General features: G+C 39.6%; 1 protein-coding gene across 1 annotated transcript in view; it reads right to left on the reverse strand.

The window, feature by feature from the left end:
- Positions 1 to 21057, reverse strand: part of LOC132887802 (segment polarity protein dishevelled homolog DVL-3) — a 174013-nt gene that overhangs the window by 16833 nt on the left and 136123 nt on the right. The window contains exons 5-8 of the mRNA XM_060923448.1: positions 17097 to 17232; positions 15380 to 15473; positions 15166 to 15235; positions 3574 to 3713 (exon numbers count right to left, since the gene is read on the reverse strand). Of these exons, the coding sequence (XP_060779431.1) occupies positions 3574 to 3713; positions 15166 to 15235; positions 15380 to 15473; positions 17097 to 17232 (440 nt within the window). The remainder of the gene's footprint in view (positions 1 to 3573; positions 3714 to 15165; positions 15236 to 15379; positions 15474 to 17096; positions 17233 to 21057) is intronic.

The raw sequence follows: 21057 nt of genomic DNA on the forward strand, positions 1-21057 counted from the left end.
ACTCCCTACATCTGCAGTACACTTTAGTTGAAAATAAGACCCCTTTTATGTTCATTTCATCTACTTATACCTTGAATATCTGTTGGCACTTATAAGGCCAACTTATAATTTTCACCATTACCGTTATCCATTTTTATGAACTTTCCGTTATCCATTTTTATGAACTTTCCGTTATCCATTTTATGAACTTTCGCTGCCGAAACATGGGTGCAAATGTTAGCAACATCAACATAGTGCCAGGTCCTAGCCTAGTTGTGCTGCTGACTGACAACTTTCTGAACTAGAAAGACACCAAGAAAACTCACTTATTCTGTTGAACGGTATCTTCCGTCAATATCATCCACATCATTCCTGTTGTATTTTATAACGTGTCTAACAGTGTTCATTAAGTTCATTCAGTTGCTAGCGTTGCCTGCAGACCAGGCGATGACACTTTGGATCCTGAAGGTCCCGGAGACGTTATGTCTGGGCTTTCAGTTTCTTCCCCGCGGTCGGTCCGCTTCAACCACTTAAGCATTTTTGTTCTGGCAAGAGTCGGCGCAGCGTGTGCGGTAGCAATTCCATTCCAAGTCCATATAATGCGGACACCGGCCGAAGATTCTAGAACAGAATGCGCTGCTCTGTAGCCTACGGATGCAGGTGCATCGAAAGTGTAGCTACTATGTATTTTTCGCTGTTAACGTTTTAAAATTAAAATTGACAAATTAGGTGAATGTCTACGTATGTGTTACGGCTTTGTAAATAATATTAATGTAGAACTTTTTTTCTAGATCTATTTTTTTCCATTGTCCCGGGATTGTCCCAGATATGATAATTTTGTGTCCCGATGACATTTTTTATGGTCCCCGGGACACCGTTAGTTTCGAGCACTGTCACTGGTACTCAACATCCAAATAATGTCTGCTCAGCAGTAATCCTGTGGTGTTCCGTTTGTTCTGATGGATAGGAGACAAAATGTGGAACACAACAGATGAGCTGCAGTCTCTGATTGTAGATCTACAAGGCAACATCTATGGTATGCTTAGCTGATAAAATGGCCACTGAGTGCAGGTACATGGTAGGTGTACCTAATAAGTCCACTAAGCATGCATATATATATATATATATATATATATATATATATATATATATATATATATATATAAAGACTGTATATAGTCAGGGAACATATGTAACCTACTTTGCAAAATTTGCCAAGTCTGGTTTCTCAGTATTAACCCTTTATTTACATCCCAAACAAATTATTTTTACTTGTTGTAATGTCAGCAATCACCATTTTCACCAAAAAAATGAAATGCTAAATATCGCATGTAAAAACGTAAAAAAAACCAAACAAACCATATATCCGTGTCACTTAAGTCCATTATAGCAACTGTATTTTTTTTAAAAAATGATCCATTTACTAACTTTATGTGAATAGAAATCATATATTTACATGATATTAAGTACATAGAGAACATAAAAAAGCCAGAAATATTTTACACTATTGCTACAGAACTTGAGAATATTTATAGCTTATCTACATTCCAGAACTCAGCTCACAATCTCTCATTTCAGAAATTTCTGAGATATATTTATTACTAAGCTGCTCGCAGTTTCTGTTTTATGTCCAAACTACATCAAGAAGTAACACTTTGCCTAAGGATTCAAACACAAAACATGAAGATAAAAGCAGTTATTGGTAACACATATTATGACCAGAACAGCCACTGAACTATTTTCAAAAGTAAACAATGTCACTTTCACAACTAGACAACGTCAGTTTCCTCTGTATCTGCTGGACTGTCTGTTGTTCTGTATGGAGAGTACATGGACAGATAAGCATCAGACATTTCAGTAACTCTATAACAGGTTCACTAGTTATCTACAATTTGTAAAAAAAAAAAATAATAATAATAATAATAAAAAAAAGTTATATTCTTAATTATGGCAGACATCTGAGACAAGCATGCAAACATACAGATAGGCAAAGATAGATACACAAAGAAGCGACTAACTTGCTGAAATATTTTTGCAACAAATCTCACAGAGTTATGGGACCCCAACAGAAAACCAGTCACCTTGTTCAACACTTTTTTTTTTCATCAATCTTGAAACAAACATACTTTTAGATAAAGAATCTATAGAGTAACAAACTCCCAAAAGCAAAAAGTTATGTCAGTTGAATAGACTGAGCAGCACACCACACCACCTCTGATGGTTCAAACTGATCCCACTCAGTAGTTTAGGTCCTTTTAGGGTTAAATGAGTATCTAATGTATGAACCATGCTTTTGACCTGAGTAAAAAGGTTGTGTGCCACAAATAACACCTATTATGGATATAATAAATGCATATTAATGATGTAATACTTTTATACCAATTTCCTATACAGGTAGTCGTCGACTTACAACTGCGTTTGGTTACGACTGACCGGTCGTAAACCGATCTGGTCGTAAGTCGGCCTATGTCAAATGAATGTAAGTATATTGTGATGTGTAATGATATTGTAATCATCTTAAAGTCTTATTTTATCAACATTTTCTTATTTCATTACCTTGGCTCATTATTTGGTTTAAGTCAAACACTGCATACTACACTGCGTACAGTACAATTCGTTTAATATGTGCAAAACAAAAAATACGAAATACAGGTGTGAAAAATAGAAAACAATTTAGTTTGAAACATACCAAAATACAAATGTAAAACATAGCAAAATACAAAATTTAGTGACCGCTGGCATCACTGGTGCATGGCTGTGGGTCGTCTACGTCATCATCAGCTGTTGCAGCGCTCGGGCTGGCGGGAGCATTTGCTCGTTTCATAAACCAGGAGCTGGGGCGGAAACTGTATGACAGAGTGCACGAGGGTGTGCGAGAGAGACTGCACATGTGCCTGGAGCTGGGGCGGAAACTGTATGATGCAGTGCACAAGGGTGCGCGAGAGAGACTGCACATGTGCCTGGAGCTGGGGCGGAAACTGTATGACGGAGTGTGCGAGGGCGCGCGAGAGAGACTGCACATGTGCCTGGAGCTGGGGCGGAAACTGTATGACGGAGTGTGCGAGGGCGCGCGAGAGAGACTGCACATGTGCCTGGAGCTGGGGCGGAAACTATATGACGGAGTGCGCGAGAGACACTGCGCATGTGCCTGGAGCTGGGGCGGAAACTGTATGATGGAGTGCGCGAGGGAGCGCGAGAGAGACTGCGCATGTGCCTGGAGCTGGGGCAGAAACTGTTGTACGCAGCGAGAGGCGCTGCCGGGAGCTGGGGCGGAAACTGTCGTACGCTCAGCTAACTCAGCTGGGAAACACTTGCCAGTCATAACCAGACGGACGTAAAGTCGATCGGTCGTAAGTCGATGACTACCTGGTTTCAGGGCTCTTTTTATGCGCAAAGTTCCCCTGCATAATTAACTATGAAACTACAAACATTACAAGTCCAGATTTATGAATTTATATCTGAACTTATATATTATTACCAAAAACAAGACTTGGCAAATTTTGCAAAGTAGCCTCCAAATATAAACAAATATGGCCTGACTAATATGCCCAGTGGATATAAATAGATTGTAAGACTGGAAGAGCACATGCAGACCTGGAGTAGCATATCGCCTGGCTCGATGCGTCCGTCGGCTGCTACGGCTCCACCCTTCATGATGGAGCCAATGTAGATCCCACCGTCACCTCTCTCATTACTCTGACCCACGATGCTGATGCCAAGGAAGTTATACTTCTCTATAGGAGGAAATGAGGGGAGAAGAAAGAGTAGACGACACACATTTAAAATGAGAGTAAAGTTTACCAGCTAAAAATGTGTGTTTAACACAAAGAGGCAGTGTTTAACACAAAGAGTTTGACAGCTTCTAATGTTAAAGTGTGTATACTTGAAATTCTGAACAGCAATCGCAGAAATTTGTAAAAGATGTTATATAAGTACATAAAGCAAATTTGTGAGAAACGGGGCTTTCCACTAAGGCTCATACTAGCTAGCCATAACAAATAAGTAGCCAGCCGGGGGGGGGGGGGGGGGGGGGGGGGGGCCACACACAAAATAAACTCCTGTGCACGCAGTTCCCCAGGATTAAATGTATTTTCCGCAGACCATTTATTTATTCACTTCACTCAAATACAAAAGTAAAATGGCAGTAAATCTTCTTTCTTTTCTTGCGTATTGCATCATGAGGCATTCCTGGCTTGTAAATCTCTTATTTTCGGTGCATGACACATTCACGCAGCTGAGCATGCTATGAATTAACAACGACAACGGTCTGCAGTGGGGCTACACAATTAAACACTCAGCGAACATTTCTCCATTTGTGTATGAAAATACACTCCAACGACTCAGTTTGGTTTCATTTATAACCAACGGTGTCTTTTGATGCCAGCACGTAATTGAACGAGAGAAGACTGGTTTACCGGAGACAAAATAAGCGTTATCTCTGCTTCTGTTCCCTCCGACACACTACTGCCTCCGCCGAGTGCGCGCGCGCGCACACACCGCATGTCGGGGCCGCGGATGAGTTACTCTCCCTTGATCAATGAAGTCGGCGGGGAATTTGTGGTTATTATCGGTACAAACAGCGTGAATCACAACTTAAATGAGTGCCGTTCAGTTTGACATTATTGCCAGTCCGTTAGATAAACATTTAATTTTATTAAAATCGAAAATTAATATTTAGAGCCTGTAGGCTACAAAAATAATAGTCATTAAAGTAGCCGGCTGGACTTAATTGTGTAGTCGGCTGTATGGCCGGCAGCCGGCGCTTGTGGAAAGCCCTGGAGAAAGGGTGAGGTCATTGAATAGTTGCTAACTTCAGTTTAATATGACAGACTTACCAGTTAAAACACTAATAATCCTGATATTCAAGTTCCATTTTACACATTTAGCACTACTTATAGTATAGCTATTGAAGATGTATGTAATTTCACTATCTGGTGTCACCTCAGAGAATTTTTCCTTGCTACTTTCCTTCCTTGCTTATTGAGAATATTTAAATTTTATATCTGGATTTCTGTAAAGCTGCTTTGTGAAAATGTCAATATAACAAAGCTCTATATAAATATAAAATTGAATTGAACAGAAACAGATTTTTGGAAGCAAGATTTTTGGAATAAATGGAAGCAAGTGTCTGGCTTTGGTACAGTAATATAATATTTAGTATGCTACATTACTAATTATACATACAGGACACTTTTTCGATGGAATAAAAACATGTATTCTATTCCCTTCTAGTGGGTTCCATTCATTTGGTTTGACAGCATATTGCTCATCCTATGTGTATTACGTCATTCTACCCAGTGGAGAGTGAGCGTTGAACATGGTTTATGATATTGCATGATTGTCAAGACAACATAACGTCACACGTCGGAGACGTAAAAACTTCTGTACCAGCGAGCGACTGTAACAATTTGTAACAAACATGGCCGCCAGGTTTGTTTCATTAAATACGGAAGATTTTGAGAGAATTTTGAAAGGGAAAGACACTTTGAACACCCAAAAGGAAGGTTTATATATAATAATAATAATTGGTGGCTGGCTTTTTTTTTCGTGGTATATCAGATATATTCCATTCAGCTAGCATGATACTGAACTCGTCTTCCACTCGTTCAATATCATGCTAGCTGAATGGAATATATGATATACCACTCAATGCCAGCCAATATTATTTAAATAGTATATAAAAAATAATATGCCACATATGGTAACTGTAGAGTGGTACTATTCTGATATTAGGACTATGATAATAAATGTACGTGACAGTAATATATGATAATGAAATCTGAAATAGCTAGACCAGTACCATCACTTTACAGCAGGTTAAATTAAACTTGTACTAAATAAAATACTACAGGCAAAAGAGCAACCTTCTAAACAGTCTTAACAGCTATACTTTGTTGTTATACTTAATTATTATTCTGGTGTATTACATTTTTGAGGAAAAAGCAGAAAACAAAAAAACAAGAGTGCTCTGAGAGCACAATATTGCCCGATGGCAACTATGCAATAACTCTGTTAAAATGCAACTGAATTGAACGAAATTGTAATATGCGTATTACTGACATAAAACAAAGAATCCTGCCAAGTTTCGTGAAATTCCTCCAAAAATTGTGAGAGGAGTTGATTTCAGAAGGTGAGTACCCCTCCTGAGACAGAAGGATGGACATCGCCACAACATAATCCCCCTTCAGCTCTTTCGGCCAGCAGGGGATAATAAAAAATTGTGTCGGAAGTTGATTTCAGAAAGCAAGCAAACTTTGATGAAATTGCCAAAGTACAAGTTTGTTAATAATTAAAGGCATAACTCTGGTAAAATCTGCCCAAATTAAACGAAATTTCAATATGCGTATAATGCGACTCATTTTAGATTTTTCGGATCACGGATCCGCCGACAGCAGTTAAATACTACCACTAGAAAAATAAAAAAAGTCTGTGCGTATTTTTATTTTTACCGCCGAAACGTACAAAAAGAAATGTAAAAAAAAATAGTCACATATTTTTCTTGTAACAGCACTGTATCCCTGGTACTAGGTCATATTTCTTTAAGTAAAACGTATTAGAATCGCAAATACAAACGACAATGTGTGTTGTAGATATCCACTTCAGCCGAGTCCGAAAACGAAACTATTTACGACATTGAGTATTCACTTGAATGTTTTTATGGTATTTACGACCGCTTTACGACAGTGTCAACCTCGTGCTGACCATGGCTGACGCTGACAGCATGGATTCCGAGCTATCGCCTCAACTGTACGTAAGCATAAAGTGTGGTAAAGAAAAGTCTTTTCACTGTCTCACTAACCAAAACGTTGGCGATTTCGTCTCTCAAGCGTTGAAAGTAAACAATGAAAAGATCAAAATGATCTTTGGTTCTAAGAAAGAAGGTGGTGATGTAACGAGCGCGATGCTGAATATGCCTGCCATAACGTTAGTTCGCGATTTTGGCTGCAAGTATCTGACTGTGGAATTAGAAGAGGATGGTGCTGCAGAGAGCCCTATCGAATCAAGTAGCACGAACGTGTCAGCCTTCGATGTGCTCATGAGAGCTCAACGGTCATATGACCACATACCCTCAGAGAAGTAAGTACTGGAATGCTAGTCCGTGTTATAAACTTATACACACGAACACACACACACACACACATACATACATATATATATATATATATATATATATATATATATATATATGTGTGTGTGTGTGTATGTAAAGTGTGTCTCTTGAATTTTAATTATTTTATCATCTTAATCCGATATTGAAATTTTGCCATGCAAAAAAAAAAAATTGGACAGGACACTTTTATTTTTATTTCGACCAACATCATCAAAAATATGTTGAAAAAATCCGTGAACCTAAAGATAAAAAATGGGTGGCCTAACTGTCATATAATAAAGCCTTTTGCCAAGTTTGGTGAAATTCCTCCACAAACTGAGAGAGGAGTTGATTTCAGAAGAATGTACACTCTCATGAAATTGTCAAAGTATAAGCTATTTAATCAAGGGTCAAAACTCTGGTAAAATTTTCACAAACTAAATTAAATCGCAATATGCATATTACCGTCATAACAAGGCCTTTTGCCAAGCTTCGAGAAATTCGTCCAAAAATTGTGAGGAGCTGATGTTAGAAGGGAAGCGTACCTTCATAAAATTGTAAAAGTACAAGGTTGTTAATCAAGGGTCACAACTCTGGTAAAATGTGACCGAATTGAACAAAATAACAATATGCATACTACCGACATACAACAATGCCTTTTGCCAAGTTTGGTGAAATTCCTCCAAACATTGTGAGAAGAGTTGATTTCAGAAGGAAAACACACACAAAATTGTCAAAGTATAATTTTGTTAATCAAGGGCTGTAACTCTGGTAAAATGTGACCGAATTTAACAAAATTACAATAGGCATAGTACCGACATATAAGAAAGAATCCTGCCAAGTTTTGTGAAATTCCTCCAAAAATTGTGAGGAGTTGATTTCAGAAGGTGAGCACGCTTGCCAGGATGGACGGATGGAAATCGCCATTACATAATACCCCTTTGGGCCTTTCAGCCAGCGGGGGATAAAAAACAAAACAAAACATTTTTACTCCTTACGTTTTTATTTAAACCTTCAAAATACTCGTTACAAGTCTTGAAGGGTTCATCTTCTCTCATCAAGCCAATGATGGTATGTTATATATTAATCAAACTGGCTCTGTTTACCATCCAATTAAGTTCATCAATGAGGAAAAAAACCCATCAAGAATCATGTCAATCAGTGTCTGACTGCACCACTGCAGTGTGGAACTTGAGTATGAATGGCCTTGTCTATACTGCAGTAAAATGTATGCTGGAATAAGCAAAGACTTGAATAAAATGAGGTGTCTCTTTTGCTTTCCTAGAAGGCATGAACTCCATCTAATTTGAAAATGCGTGCTAAGTTTCACTAATTTGTTATTACTAACTGGCTATATTGGACCAAGTTAGCATGTTTGCTACTAACTTGTATTGTGTGTTTAAGTTACCGGTATAAGATTATTTAATTTGCTTCAGAATGTGATTGTCTCAGTTCATCTGATTATTTAATTAGCCTTTTACGTTTTATCAGTGAAAATGCATGCATGTACATGTATGTTGCATAAGTTATAACCAGTGATGCCACTAACGTGCTACTTAGTAACGTGTTACTGTAGTCGGACTACTTTTTTTCAGTAATGAGTAGTCTAACGCAGTGCTATTTCCAAACCAGTAGTCAGATTTAAGTTACTTATCTAATACACTGTGCGTTACTATATTTGCGTTTCGGGGCGACGTAGGTTATTTATTTTTTATTTTTTTGGCGACCTGGGTTATGTGACACGTTTCCTATGAGGTTACATCATCTCTCCGTGCACGAGACAGATGTAAACAATGGAGGGAGAGAGGTACGCCTTTTGCACCTGGAAATACAGACATTATTTTGATTTTATTTCAGCTAAGGATGGCAACATAAAGGTTCGTTGTACACTCTGTCCTGGCGACAAAGTCTTGTCTGCCTTCAAGAATACAACATCAAACCTAAAGAAACATCTAGAGACACAGCATGGCACAACCACGTTAACAGAGCAGGTCTCGCCTGGTGCGAAGAAAACAAATGAAGGAGGTCCCACACCCTGCAAACAAAGAAAGTTGGACTTCGGTTCAAAACCAGTACAGTAAGTGGGGCAGAGTTAAGCAGATTGGTTGGGCAGTATGTGGTTGAAGAAATGCTGCCCGTGAACAAGATGTTCAATATAGGCCCATAAAATGTTCATTCATGTAGATAACTGCCATTAGATTCCGCAAAGTTAAATGAAGTCAAGACTATTTTATTTTAATAAGAAGTATTTATGTTAAATGAAGTCAAGAAAGACTATTTTATTTTTATAAGAAGTTTTTATTTTAAGTAAAGTCAAGAAAGACTGTCTATTTTTTTTAATAAAAACATGTAGGCCTATTTCTTTTAGGAAATAGTTTTCAAATATCAGTGTAATTTTTGATGTTCCGGTTAAAATGAATGTCAAAGTGAGTATTGGCAAAACTGGTAGTCATTTTTATGTTATGGGAATGGGGGATCATTTGCTGCTAAAAGTAACTAATAAAGTAACTTGTAATCTAACTTAGTTACTTTTGAAAGCAAGTAGTCAGTAACTTAAGTTTCTTTTTAAAGAAGTAGTCAGTAGTCAGATTACTGTTTCAAAGTCACTATGGCAACACTGGTTATAACACCTATCCTGTTTTAATGAGAGTCAACCCACAATCAATGAAGTCAAATCAGTCTTAGTTGAGCAAGTTGGTAACGGTATTTCTTACTTTCACCATAAATTTTTATTTATATGACTTTGGTCTATAGCTGTAAAAGGCCTCGGCCTTAAAACCGGTTACCACTGTGACGTCACGCACTCAGGGCTGGCTGGGTCAGCGGGGCAGCTCGAATGCCAACTTTGCGGTCAATTTTAACTCTCAAAAATATATTTTTTTATTCCCATTTATGCAGCATACAAAAGTCAAGGATGGAGATACTATCCATTCAGAAATGTATTTAAAAATAAAGGTTCTTCTTTAAGTATAATTTGGCACCATCTGCATTCATAATGTGTTTTGCAAGCAGATATTATGAAACTGAAAATCCTTATTTATCTTCATTGGATGCCATTTATCAAGCTGAATATGAATAGATTTATTCATTAATTGTTCGTACAAGCATTTACACAAGAAATTTGGTATTCATGAAAATTCCATAAATTTGGATAAACCTTCATATTCTACTCATGCTCCTGAGTGTGTCTAAATTTACCCATAAGAACTTAAAAAAAAAAAACACACACATGATTGACTTTAAATCATAATATGCAGAGTATTACACTTAAAGGTAGACTCCTTTTCAGATTTCTCAAATTTAGGCCATAAAAAGAATTGTCCCCAACACCCAATTATTTTTTTTAGTGGACTGAAAGCTACTGAATCCAAATTACAGACTTCCAATTTTATAACTTTTTTTTCCCTAAAAGAACAATTAATTAATTTAGAGCCCCGTGGCCCTAACTTCTCCGTCATTTTTTTCTTGCCTAGCCATGACCTAAACCAAGATACTACGTCATGCATGACGTCGGGGTTTCCCCGTTCGCAATGCATTGTGGGATACAAATTTGCAACCTGAGAGAACAATGGAGCACATGAGTGTGCTTGAAACGTGGAAGACCGACTACATACATATATCAGGGCTCGAAATTCACAGTGGTCCGGTCGCCCAAGGTGACTTAATTTGTCATTTGGCGGGTAATTCCTGTCACTAGCCAGCCCGGCTGGCTAGTTGAAAATAAATATATATGAAGCGAAGATTCAGACACACCATCAACTAAAGCCGCCACATATTAAGCGCATGCCGTGTCTGTGTTAATCGAAGTGTTTATCGGCAGGATGGAAAATACCGAAGAATTCCGAATCATATCGTGTACGAGTCAGGCTGTCGGTTTTTTCACTACTGCGCATGCATATAACGCATCTCATTGAATATTGCGGTAATCACGTGTAGTATTGGACCAGGTGGGTGGAGCACAGAAGCACGGCAGGCCAGAACTGAGTTCTCAATGAACTACTTATTGCTAGCTTTTCAGCCTTTTATCACTTCCCAGCCGTGCGCGCGCGCGCACACACACACACACACACACACACACACACACACACACACACGTTCTGGTTGGGGAGAGAGAGCTCCCTTTCTCTGCTCTCCTCTCCTTTTAAAGGGCGCGGTCACTGGGGAAGATACACAAACACAGGTTAATCACCATCAGGTGCAATGATTCCACCTTCCCTGACTCCGCCCTCTATTCACAGACCGACGCTTGGCCATGCCCCTGCTGCCACATCACGTTATCAAATTCAATAGATGTGGCCACATTATCGCCCATTTAAACACGTGTTTTTGTTGTTGTTTACATCTACCAAAGCTACGCTGCGATGAATTTTCTGAAAGGTGAACAGAAACCGCCAGAGATGGGGACAAAGCGACCTCGGTCTGAAGAGGAGAAACGACAAAGGACTTATAAGCAAACGTGGGAGCAGGGTAGTCCTTGGCTAGAATACGATTTTTATGGAATAATTAATTTTTTTCAAGTTGATTCCTAGTCAATATGAAGCTCCTAATGCTTTCTCTCTCATAAATGGTTAAATACAGAAAGCATGTTGGACATATTTTGGGTGCTATAGTCATGATAGTAAGTATATTTGTTTTCAATTCTCATACACCAAGTTGCCAAGTTTTCCAATATATTATTATTTGTTGATATTATATTATGGTGCTCTGTGTTGTTCTCATTTATGTATTTAACAACAGTATCAAAATACTCGGGTCTTGAAATAAATGCACATTAGTCATGAACAACGGTAACTACTCTCTTTTGCGTTATTTTTGACAGAAGTAAAATTCATACATGAACAAATTTTGGGTAGTTGATTTCCTGTTTGGCTAGTTACTTTGGAAGGTAACTAGTCCGGCTGGCTGGTGAAAAAAAAAAAAAGAATTTCGAGCCATATATATATATATATATATATATATATTAGTGCTGTCAAGCGATTAAAATATTTAATCGCGATTAATGTCACGACTGTCATAGTTAACTCGCGATTAATCGCAATTTAATCGCACATTTTTGTCACATGAAAAACCATTGTAATTCTCTTATCAGCATAAAAAAGTGAATGGGCTTGCTTTGTACCAATGGTTTTTTTTTTTATTGCAGAGCATAACACGTCTTGTCACAGCCACTGCAAAGTCGGGCTGGAGCCGCCGATGGGAAAACGAAACCTAAGCCGAGCACCGTGGCTCTTCGTCCCGAGGCGTGGGGCTAGCGTGCTCTGCCCGCGCTGGTTCTTTGGGGGGAGGGCAGAGGACTCTGGCTGTGCGGGGTGTGGCATTACAGTCTAGCTGCTATCGTTTTTCTAAGCAAAGTCTCTGTTCCAAGTTCCTGGCAGTTTCAAAAGCTTATGAAAAACCTACATCATGTCACAGAGCGTTAATCTCGCGATAAAAAATTATCGCTGTTAAAATTGAGTCAAGTTAAGTTAATAATAACGCGACATTTTTGACAGCACTAATATATATATGAGTGATTCCACGCTTATGGGTACTGAAATGGGGACATGAACTTATTCACCTAAAACCATTTCTTTTTTTACCATCAGGTCACAAAACATGTAATCTTTAATGAATGATATGTTAAAAGATAACTTTAATTTTCTGAGATGTAATAAAAACATATTTATATGCCAAAGTCAAGCCTATGAGTTCCAAAATGATGTCTGTTACATTACTTCTGTTACGATTGTCCATCTCGCGTCTGTTACAAATTAATTACAATCTAGCTATATACCATGTTAATCTTATTGAAAGAATGTGTATGTTTATTCTACTACACATGTTTATTAATTATATTTGCTAAAACATCATCTTCCTATGTTTCAAAAAGTAATTCTACATTGTTAGAATTGAGAATATATATGTCCACAACACTTCTGTTACGTTCTGACTTTGGCATATAAATATGTTTTTATTACATCTCAGAAAATTAAAGTTATCTTTTAACATATCATTCATTAAAGATTACATGTTTTGTGACCTGATGGTAAAAAAAAGAAATGGTTTTAGGTGAATTTTTAAAAATAAGTTCATGTCCCCATTTCAGTTCCCATAAGCGTGGAATCACTCATATATATATTATATATATATATACACACACACACACACACACACACTATCACTCCTTCAATCAAACTTTAGAGATTTTTTTTCTCTCCTCAGGCTCATGTCTGAAATGGGTGGGTTATACAGGAAATTCACGAGGTTATACTAAAGTCGAGTTTAAGAAAGTTCATTAGTGACATTAGAAAGATAGAGGAGGGTTCGTATTCCCAAAACTATTACTTCTGATCACTATGTTTGGCAAAAACATGAGCAAACACAAAAATCAAAAAGATGAATGTAACAGGCAGGCGGGATCAATGTCACTTTTGTTTTTATTTTTTAACTGTCACTTAAAACAAAACACCGTTTTCAGCAGTTTATAAATAAACTGTGTGCCACTGTACCGACATGATTTCAGCCAGGGGAAGAGATCCTCTCACTGTGCGAGTGCATGCACAGCACCGCACTCGCGCTCCATTCACAAACCAGCACTTGACCACAGCCCTGCTGCCACAGTAAAAAAGAACCGTATACTGTCTTGCTCAGCGAAATAAACTGCACAGTATGATAGCGAATCACGGGGTTGTTCACCAAAAGTTGTGCAATATAGGTGTATAGTCTAATTACACACATTTTCGCTCAGCGGTCTTCACCATCGCAATGATATAAAAGGGCCTTCTATGTAAACTATCTAATGCACAGGAATAATATTTACATTGTGAAATCAATACATTATTTTCACTGTGACTAACGAATATTGGCTAGAATACGCTCAGTGAAAAACAGACTTCAACAAGATGAGTGACCAAGCTCAAGTTCACCTCAAAAAGATACACATTTGGGCTAATTGCAGCATGTTATTCACTAATTACAATATTTACGATAGGGAGAAACATACTAACGAGCATTTGATGTGTAGGATCCAATGGCTCTGTTATATTTTCTGTCACAACTTGAGTACTGAACTTGCAATGTGAATGTTATGATTAGCTCCTCGTTTCATGGCAAAATGATGTAACTGGGTCAGTGCCCGGTCAATGAAAACTTGCGCATGCGCACACTGGACTTCCTCTCTCTGCTTGACTGCGCAAAGCACACGATTTCATGCACATTATTTGCTAGGAAATCCCCTCAAAATAAATAACTTCCCAGCCACAGAATGGCCTGGGTTTTTTTTTTTAGATATTACAGAAATAAACATATATCACAATGACCAAATTTCAGGGGGAACTAAATTTCACTGATTTTATGAAATCGAAAGGGCATCTTGAGTTAAATATGGAATATACTGTTGAGATTAAATTGTTTATTTTTTTAAATTACATTCACAGTATTGAAATGATGTCCTTACTCGGAGCAACTTATTGAAGAACTTTACAAAAACATTTCCTTGTTCAAGGTCAGTAGGACAGAGACTAAGAATACCATCAAGACTATTTTCTCAAAACCAGCTGTTTTCTATTAGTAGTATTTATTAAAGAATATAAAAAAAAAGAAAGTGAGCCAATACAAAACCATAAATCAGAACAAATAAAACTAATCAGTCACAGGGTGAACAACATACGTGTGAGAGTATGAAGCAAATCAGAGTTTTCAAAACTTTTCTAAATCCAGTGGAACTTTTTTGTTGAGTTTGACTCACATTTGGCAAACATTTACATACACCTTTACTAAACAGTTTTATACACAAAGCCCAGTGTTTGGATATACTCAAAGTGAATTTGTCATGTCACACACAATTTAAGATATTATTCAGTAGTACTATGCAGTTTGTGAAAACGGGCATGGTAGCCAGGAAACCCATTTATGCTTTTTACTGACGCCATAATTTTACTTTTCTTTAGGATATTCAAAATAACTCACTGGAACACAAGTTGCATTTCATGTTGTTTTGACTTTTAGGTGTAAAATCTGGATTCAGATTAATCGCGTGTAACATTGGGATGGATATCTGATCTCGGTAACATCTGGATGGAAACCCTGCTATAGATACAGTTGTGCATGGTACTCACCCATGTTTAATGTGACAGTGATGATGTTCAGAGACATGGTGGAGTCAGTGATGCTGCTGAAGGAGGATGACTGTGAGAGACAGACAGAACAAGGAAGAGAAGGAGAAACGGACAGGGAGATACAAGGACACATTTAAAGAGACCTGTCCAACACTGATAGCTGCTTCTTGCACGTGTGTGTGTGTGGGGGGGGTACGTGTGTCAGCAATCTCACCCTTTCCATCCGTGGTGGTTTGGTTTTCCGTCGGCGACGGCGATGTCGTCTCATGAGCCGTGATGATGTACTTTGCTCTGTAGAGCTGCTGAAGCTGCAGGGACATCACACTCATCATCATCATCGTGATGTAACATACTTCCACACATGTATTATCCAGACACTCTATTATATTTAGTTCTGACTGGTCCTCAAAGCCATGTGACACTTTCAGCCAGTTCTTAATTGAGTAGTTACTGTGTACTAGCAAAAGGAAAGCCACTCTTTTTGCAGAGTAGAGATGTATATATTGTTTGTGTGTTCACGCCTCGGTGAATCCATACAGCAGGAATGTGGCCAGATTAAAGCCTCAGGCAACTATCCATGATAGATAAAATCCATTATTGTGCTTTTCTGAGGTTAATGTTAGTCCTGCAGCCACATGGTGTGCAGTAAAATTTATGAATAATTACTAACTTAACATAGTCTGTGTACCAGAATTATGCTGCATTCCACTTCCCATCAAAAGCAGAAAGTCAGAATTATGTCATTGTTAACCGTTTCCGCAACAAGGTGGAAGAAAAACACCCCATGGATGCCTCCATGTTCAGCTGTTTGTTAGCAACAAGCTAACCAGCTAACTGTGATGAGTACGCAAACTGTTAGCAAGCTAAGATGTTTGAATGTTGACCGATTACTTGTATATACTGTACAGCATAACTCGTTTTAAAGTAAAAAAGTGCTACTTTATTTACTGTTGATGCTGTGAGCAGCCATGTTGGCATGACATTGCTTGCCGACCTCGGGGTTGAGGAAACCCTCCTAAGAATATGAGTAGGAATTCTGAGTAGAGGGAGGAGTTACAAGTTTCATCAAATGCAGCATTACACTTTTATTGTAAAATGAGCGGGGCTAAACTTGTACGTTTTCGGTATTTGACGATATTGATACCGATACCGAAATGAGTCATCAGTGGTGTCATGGAACATTTTATTTAGTTCTTTATTGTTGGTTGTGGCCTTGGGCTAGGGACGAACTGTTCACGCTGAGTTTTATGTTTAAGATGTTCTGGCATTTAAATTATATCTTTAATAAAGAGTGTAAGGATGGTAATCTGAGTGTGCAGAGCAATATCAGCAAGCATGGTTATTAAAATTACTGCACCTTTATTCGTGAGCAAAGACCCAACAGACCCTAGACCCTTGAAAAAAGAAAGAAAGCTCGTGTCTCAGTTCTCGCAGAAGTGGATTGCTCGCATATGTAACAGTTAAGCGTGAAATCTGTCCAGATCACCGTCATTCTGAGTTGTCTGTTCTTTGACACAGGGGTACACTGGGGTTGTGTCATATACTATCACGAGGTATTGGATGTTATCGCAGGATCCCTCATTTTAATATTTGACAAATTTCCTGTAATGTTCAGTCTACATTTCACAATAATGACGTCACAAGATTATTACATCCGCCAAAGAGGTTATGTTTTCATTGTGGTTCGTTTTTCAGACTTTAAGCAGGATTGTGCAAAACCTACTGACCCAATTTCCATGAAACTTGATAGATGGGTGTAGCATGGATCAAGGACGAACTGATAAAATTTTGGAGTGGATGTGAGTCACAAGGCAAATTCAGGAATTTAGCTACACTTTCCCTAATGTTGCAAGATACAGTAGCGCTCTCCAAATGCCCTTCTACTTTAGAATGGTTTGTGTTTCACGAGGTTGGTGTGTGTAAACTCTCACCGGCTAGTTGAGTCGTCCTCCTCAGAGTCAAAGAAGCTGGTGGTGTCCAGTTCACTGCTCATGAGCGTGGAAGAGGTCTCATAACCTGCGATCTCTGGCCTGCGCTCAGGCCGAGAGTGACCATTCAACCTGCCTCCTGCAATACAAACACACACAGACATGGAGACACAATCAAGCAGAGGAAAGGGAACACCAACCCTGAAAGAACCTTTCCATTCCTCTCAGTCATGGACACAATTAACTTCCTGTGTTCAGTTCAGATGACAACAAAAAGACAACTGACTTCTAAAGTTACTTATTGTATCCAAATTTGAAGGAACATCATATGCAGTTTTTAAAAGGTCATATTCCTTTAAGTATGCTAATCAAACAAGAGCTCCATCCAGATTGAAAAACATGGTAGACATGTTCTAATTAAATAATATTGGCTGTCACTGAGTGGTATATTAGATGTATTCTATTCAGCTAGCATGGTATTGAACGAGTGGAAGACGAGTTCAGTATTGTCAGGTACGAGGTAGGCTGGTGTAGGTGCAGAAGTATCAGTTTAATAATAAAGTGCAAAACACACACAAAGGCAAACAGTCCAAATCAGCAGGCAAAATCCAAAACGTGAAACACGCAAAGGGCCGGGTGAGGCGCAAACAGGATATCAGAGGCAAAGCGTGAACTAGAACAAGAAACAGGCACAGGAATCAGGGAACAGGAAATCAGACACATGGGTAGAAAGGCTCGGTAATGCGTATTGACATATTGTAATACTTCGCATAGATCATGCATCAGCACAGTCCTTAAATAGGTGCACATAGCTCCTTAACTGAGTCCAGGTGCACATCGTTAACAGCATGCTGGAGTCCGCTCGATGCATGTACAGCCCGGGGCATGCCTTCAGGTGTACGCACCACAGCATGCAGGATGGACAGAACCTCCCCAAAGAGCTCCCTCCAGGAGCGAAAATCCATCATTCTTGGTGGGGGTTTAAGCTCAGGCTCAGGACAAGACTTGGACTCCTGACTAGGAGTGGGCTTAAGCTCGGGACTAGACTTGGGCTCTGGGCCGGAATCATGCTCAGACTCTGGACCTGACTTGGGTCCTGGACTTGGCTCAGATCCAGGACTGAAAGTGGACTCAAGCTCCGGGCTGGATTCAAGCTCTGGAGATGACTCGAGCTTTGGGCTGGGCTCTGGCTCAAGCTCAGGAGATGACTCAGGCTTGAACTCTGGATCTGGCTTGGACTCAGGGCTGGGCTCAAGCTCTGGAGACGACTTGAGCTCTGGGCTGGGCTCTGGCTCGGGCTCTGGCTCAAGCTCAGGAGATGACTCAGGCTGGAGTTCTGGAACTGGCTTGGACACAGGACTGGAAGTGTGCTTAAGCTCTGGACTTGACTTGGGCTTTGGACTGGATTCGAGCTCTGGGGATGACTTGAGCTCAAGGCAGGAAGCAAGCTTTGACTTGGGCTCCAGGCTGTACTCGGGCTCAATAGAGGACTCTGGCTCTGGGGATGACTCGAGTTTTGGAACTGACTTGGACTCAGGACTTGGCTCTAGTTTGAACTCTGGACTGGACTCAGGTTTGGGCTCGAATTCTGTCAGCGCATTGCTATGGTCCTGGCTGGGCGGCGAGACGACAACGTCTTCATAGCTGGGCAGCGGTGGGACAACGACATCTTCATAGCCAGCTGAGGCAGAGGTCGCTCCATCATCCTCTGACACAGGTTCTGGAACAGGCTCAGGTTCTGGCACTGGCCTTGACTCTGGCATAGGCACTGGAGCTGGCACAGGCACCGATTCTGGCATTGGCTCTGATGCTCTAGCTGACACGGGCACTGGCTCTAGAGTACACTGACACAAGCTCTGACACTGGTTCTGGAGTAGACACTGGCGCTGGCTCTGGCACTGGCGCTGACTCTGACTCCAACTCTGGTTCTAGAACAGACGCTGACATTGGCTCGGTCACTGGAACAGATGCTGGCTCTGGAACTGGTTCTAGTTCAGATGCTGACTCTGGAACTGACTGTAGAACAGACTGTGGGATTGGTTCTGGACTGACGGCCTTTAGGAAGCGCTCTAGAGCAACGGCATCCTCTGCTGCGTCAGCTTCAGGCGTGATAGCCCCCTCCCAAATATTTTTATGAGAGTTCTTCTCTAAGGATTCATAAATAAACCAGAGCATTACTTGAAAATCCTGTGAGCTCTGAAGGCATGGGTGCTCTAATCTCATGAGGCACTCGGCCCATTGGCGTGCTCGTCCAGTGAGCCAGGAAATCATGAATGTAACCCAGATGGGTTCTGGAGGCTTGGGTTCCTCAAGGTCCGCATAAAAGACGCCGCACTGGATGCTGAATCCACACGGGTGATATGCTCCAACGTAGGGTGTGGGAATGTAAACACCAGTACGCTGGTGGAAAAATGAGGCTAGAGGCTGAGATACAAAATTCCGGAAGTGGCGTGGCATGGAGTACTGGAAACCAGAATGTAGCAGAAGCTACATCCATTGTATGGCGGAGTATTCTGTCAGGTACGAGGTAGTTTGATGTAAGTGCAGAAGTATAATAATAATAAAGTGCAAAACACACACAAAGGCAAACAGTCCAAATCAGCAGGCAAAATCCAAAACGTGAAACATGCAAAGGGTCAGGTGAAGTGCAAACAGGATATCAGAGGCAAAGCGTGAACTACAATGAGACCCAGGCACAGGAATCAGGGAACAGGAAATCAGACACATGGGTAGAAAGGCTCGGTAATGCATACTGATGTATTCTAATACTTTGCATAGATCGTGCATCAGCACAGTCCTTAAATAGGTGCACATAGCTCCTTAATTGAGTTCAGGTGCGCGTCATTAACGGCACGCATGCTGGAGTCTGCTCAACGCGTGCGTAGCCTTCAGGTGCATGCGCCACAGCGCACAGGACTGACAAATATCATCATGCTAGCTAAATGGAATATATCTGATATTACATTTAAAAAAAGCCATTATTATTATTATTATAATTATTATTATACATACATACATACATACATACATACATACATACATACATACATACATACATACATTCTCTTTTCCAGTTTTTTGATGTCTGTTGGTATGTTTTTCTCTTATAAACAAAGGGGAACCGTCAGGGCCTTCTTACATCTTACCTCTTATATCTAAAGCACTAATGGTTAATGAACTCATTAGTAGATCAGTAGATCAGGAGTTTAATGTACTTTGTTTAACTGAAACATGGATTAAGCCAAATGAATATATAGCATTAAATGAAGTGAGTCCTCCTGGATACAGTTATATACACCAGCCTCGTCTAACTGGCAGAGGAGGAGGCGTTGTGGTTATTTATAATGATTATCTAGGTGTAACACAAAAACCTGGTTATAAATTTAATACATTTGAAGTTCTTCATACTCATATAATGTATGTAGCCTCAAAAAATAGGTCTACCCAGTTAATTCCGTTACTTATTATTTACAGGCCCCCGGGGCCATATTCCGAGTTTCTTTCTGAATTTGCAGATTTTATCTCAGATCTGGTTATTACCTTAGACAAAGCTTTAGTTGCCAGAGATTTTAATATTCACTTTGATAACCCAGAAGAACCTTTGAAAACAGCGTTTATCCATTTTAGATTCAGTAGTGATTAATCAGAATGTCATAGGACCGACCCATAACTGTGGTCACATCCTCGATCTAATACTAACATTCAGGTTAAACGTAGAAAATATAGTCATACTTCCACAGTCTGACGTTATCTCAGATCATTATCTCATCTCATTCAAAATATGTCTGAGTAATAATATATGCACCTCACCATGCTACTGTATTAAACGTACATTCACGTCAACTACTGCACAGAGCTTTATAAATGATCTCCCAGAGTTATCAAATTTGATTGTGTCACTGTCAGCCCCTGCAGAACTTGATCAGGCAACTGAATGCTTAGAGTCAACGTTCCGCCATACCTT

This window comes from Neoarius graeffei, chromosome 6 (genome assembly GCF_027579695.1).
Source record: "Neoarius graeffei isolate fNeoGra1 chromosome 6, fNeoGra1.pri, whole genome shotgun sequence".
NCBI lineage: Eukaryota > Metazoa > Chordata > Actinopteri > Siluriformes > Ariidae > Neoarius > Neoarius graeffei.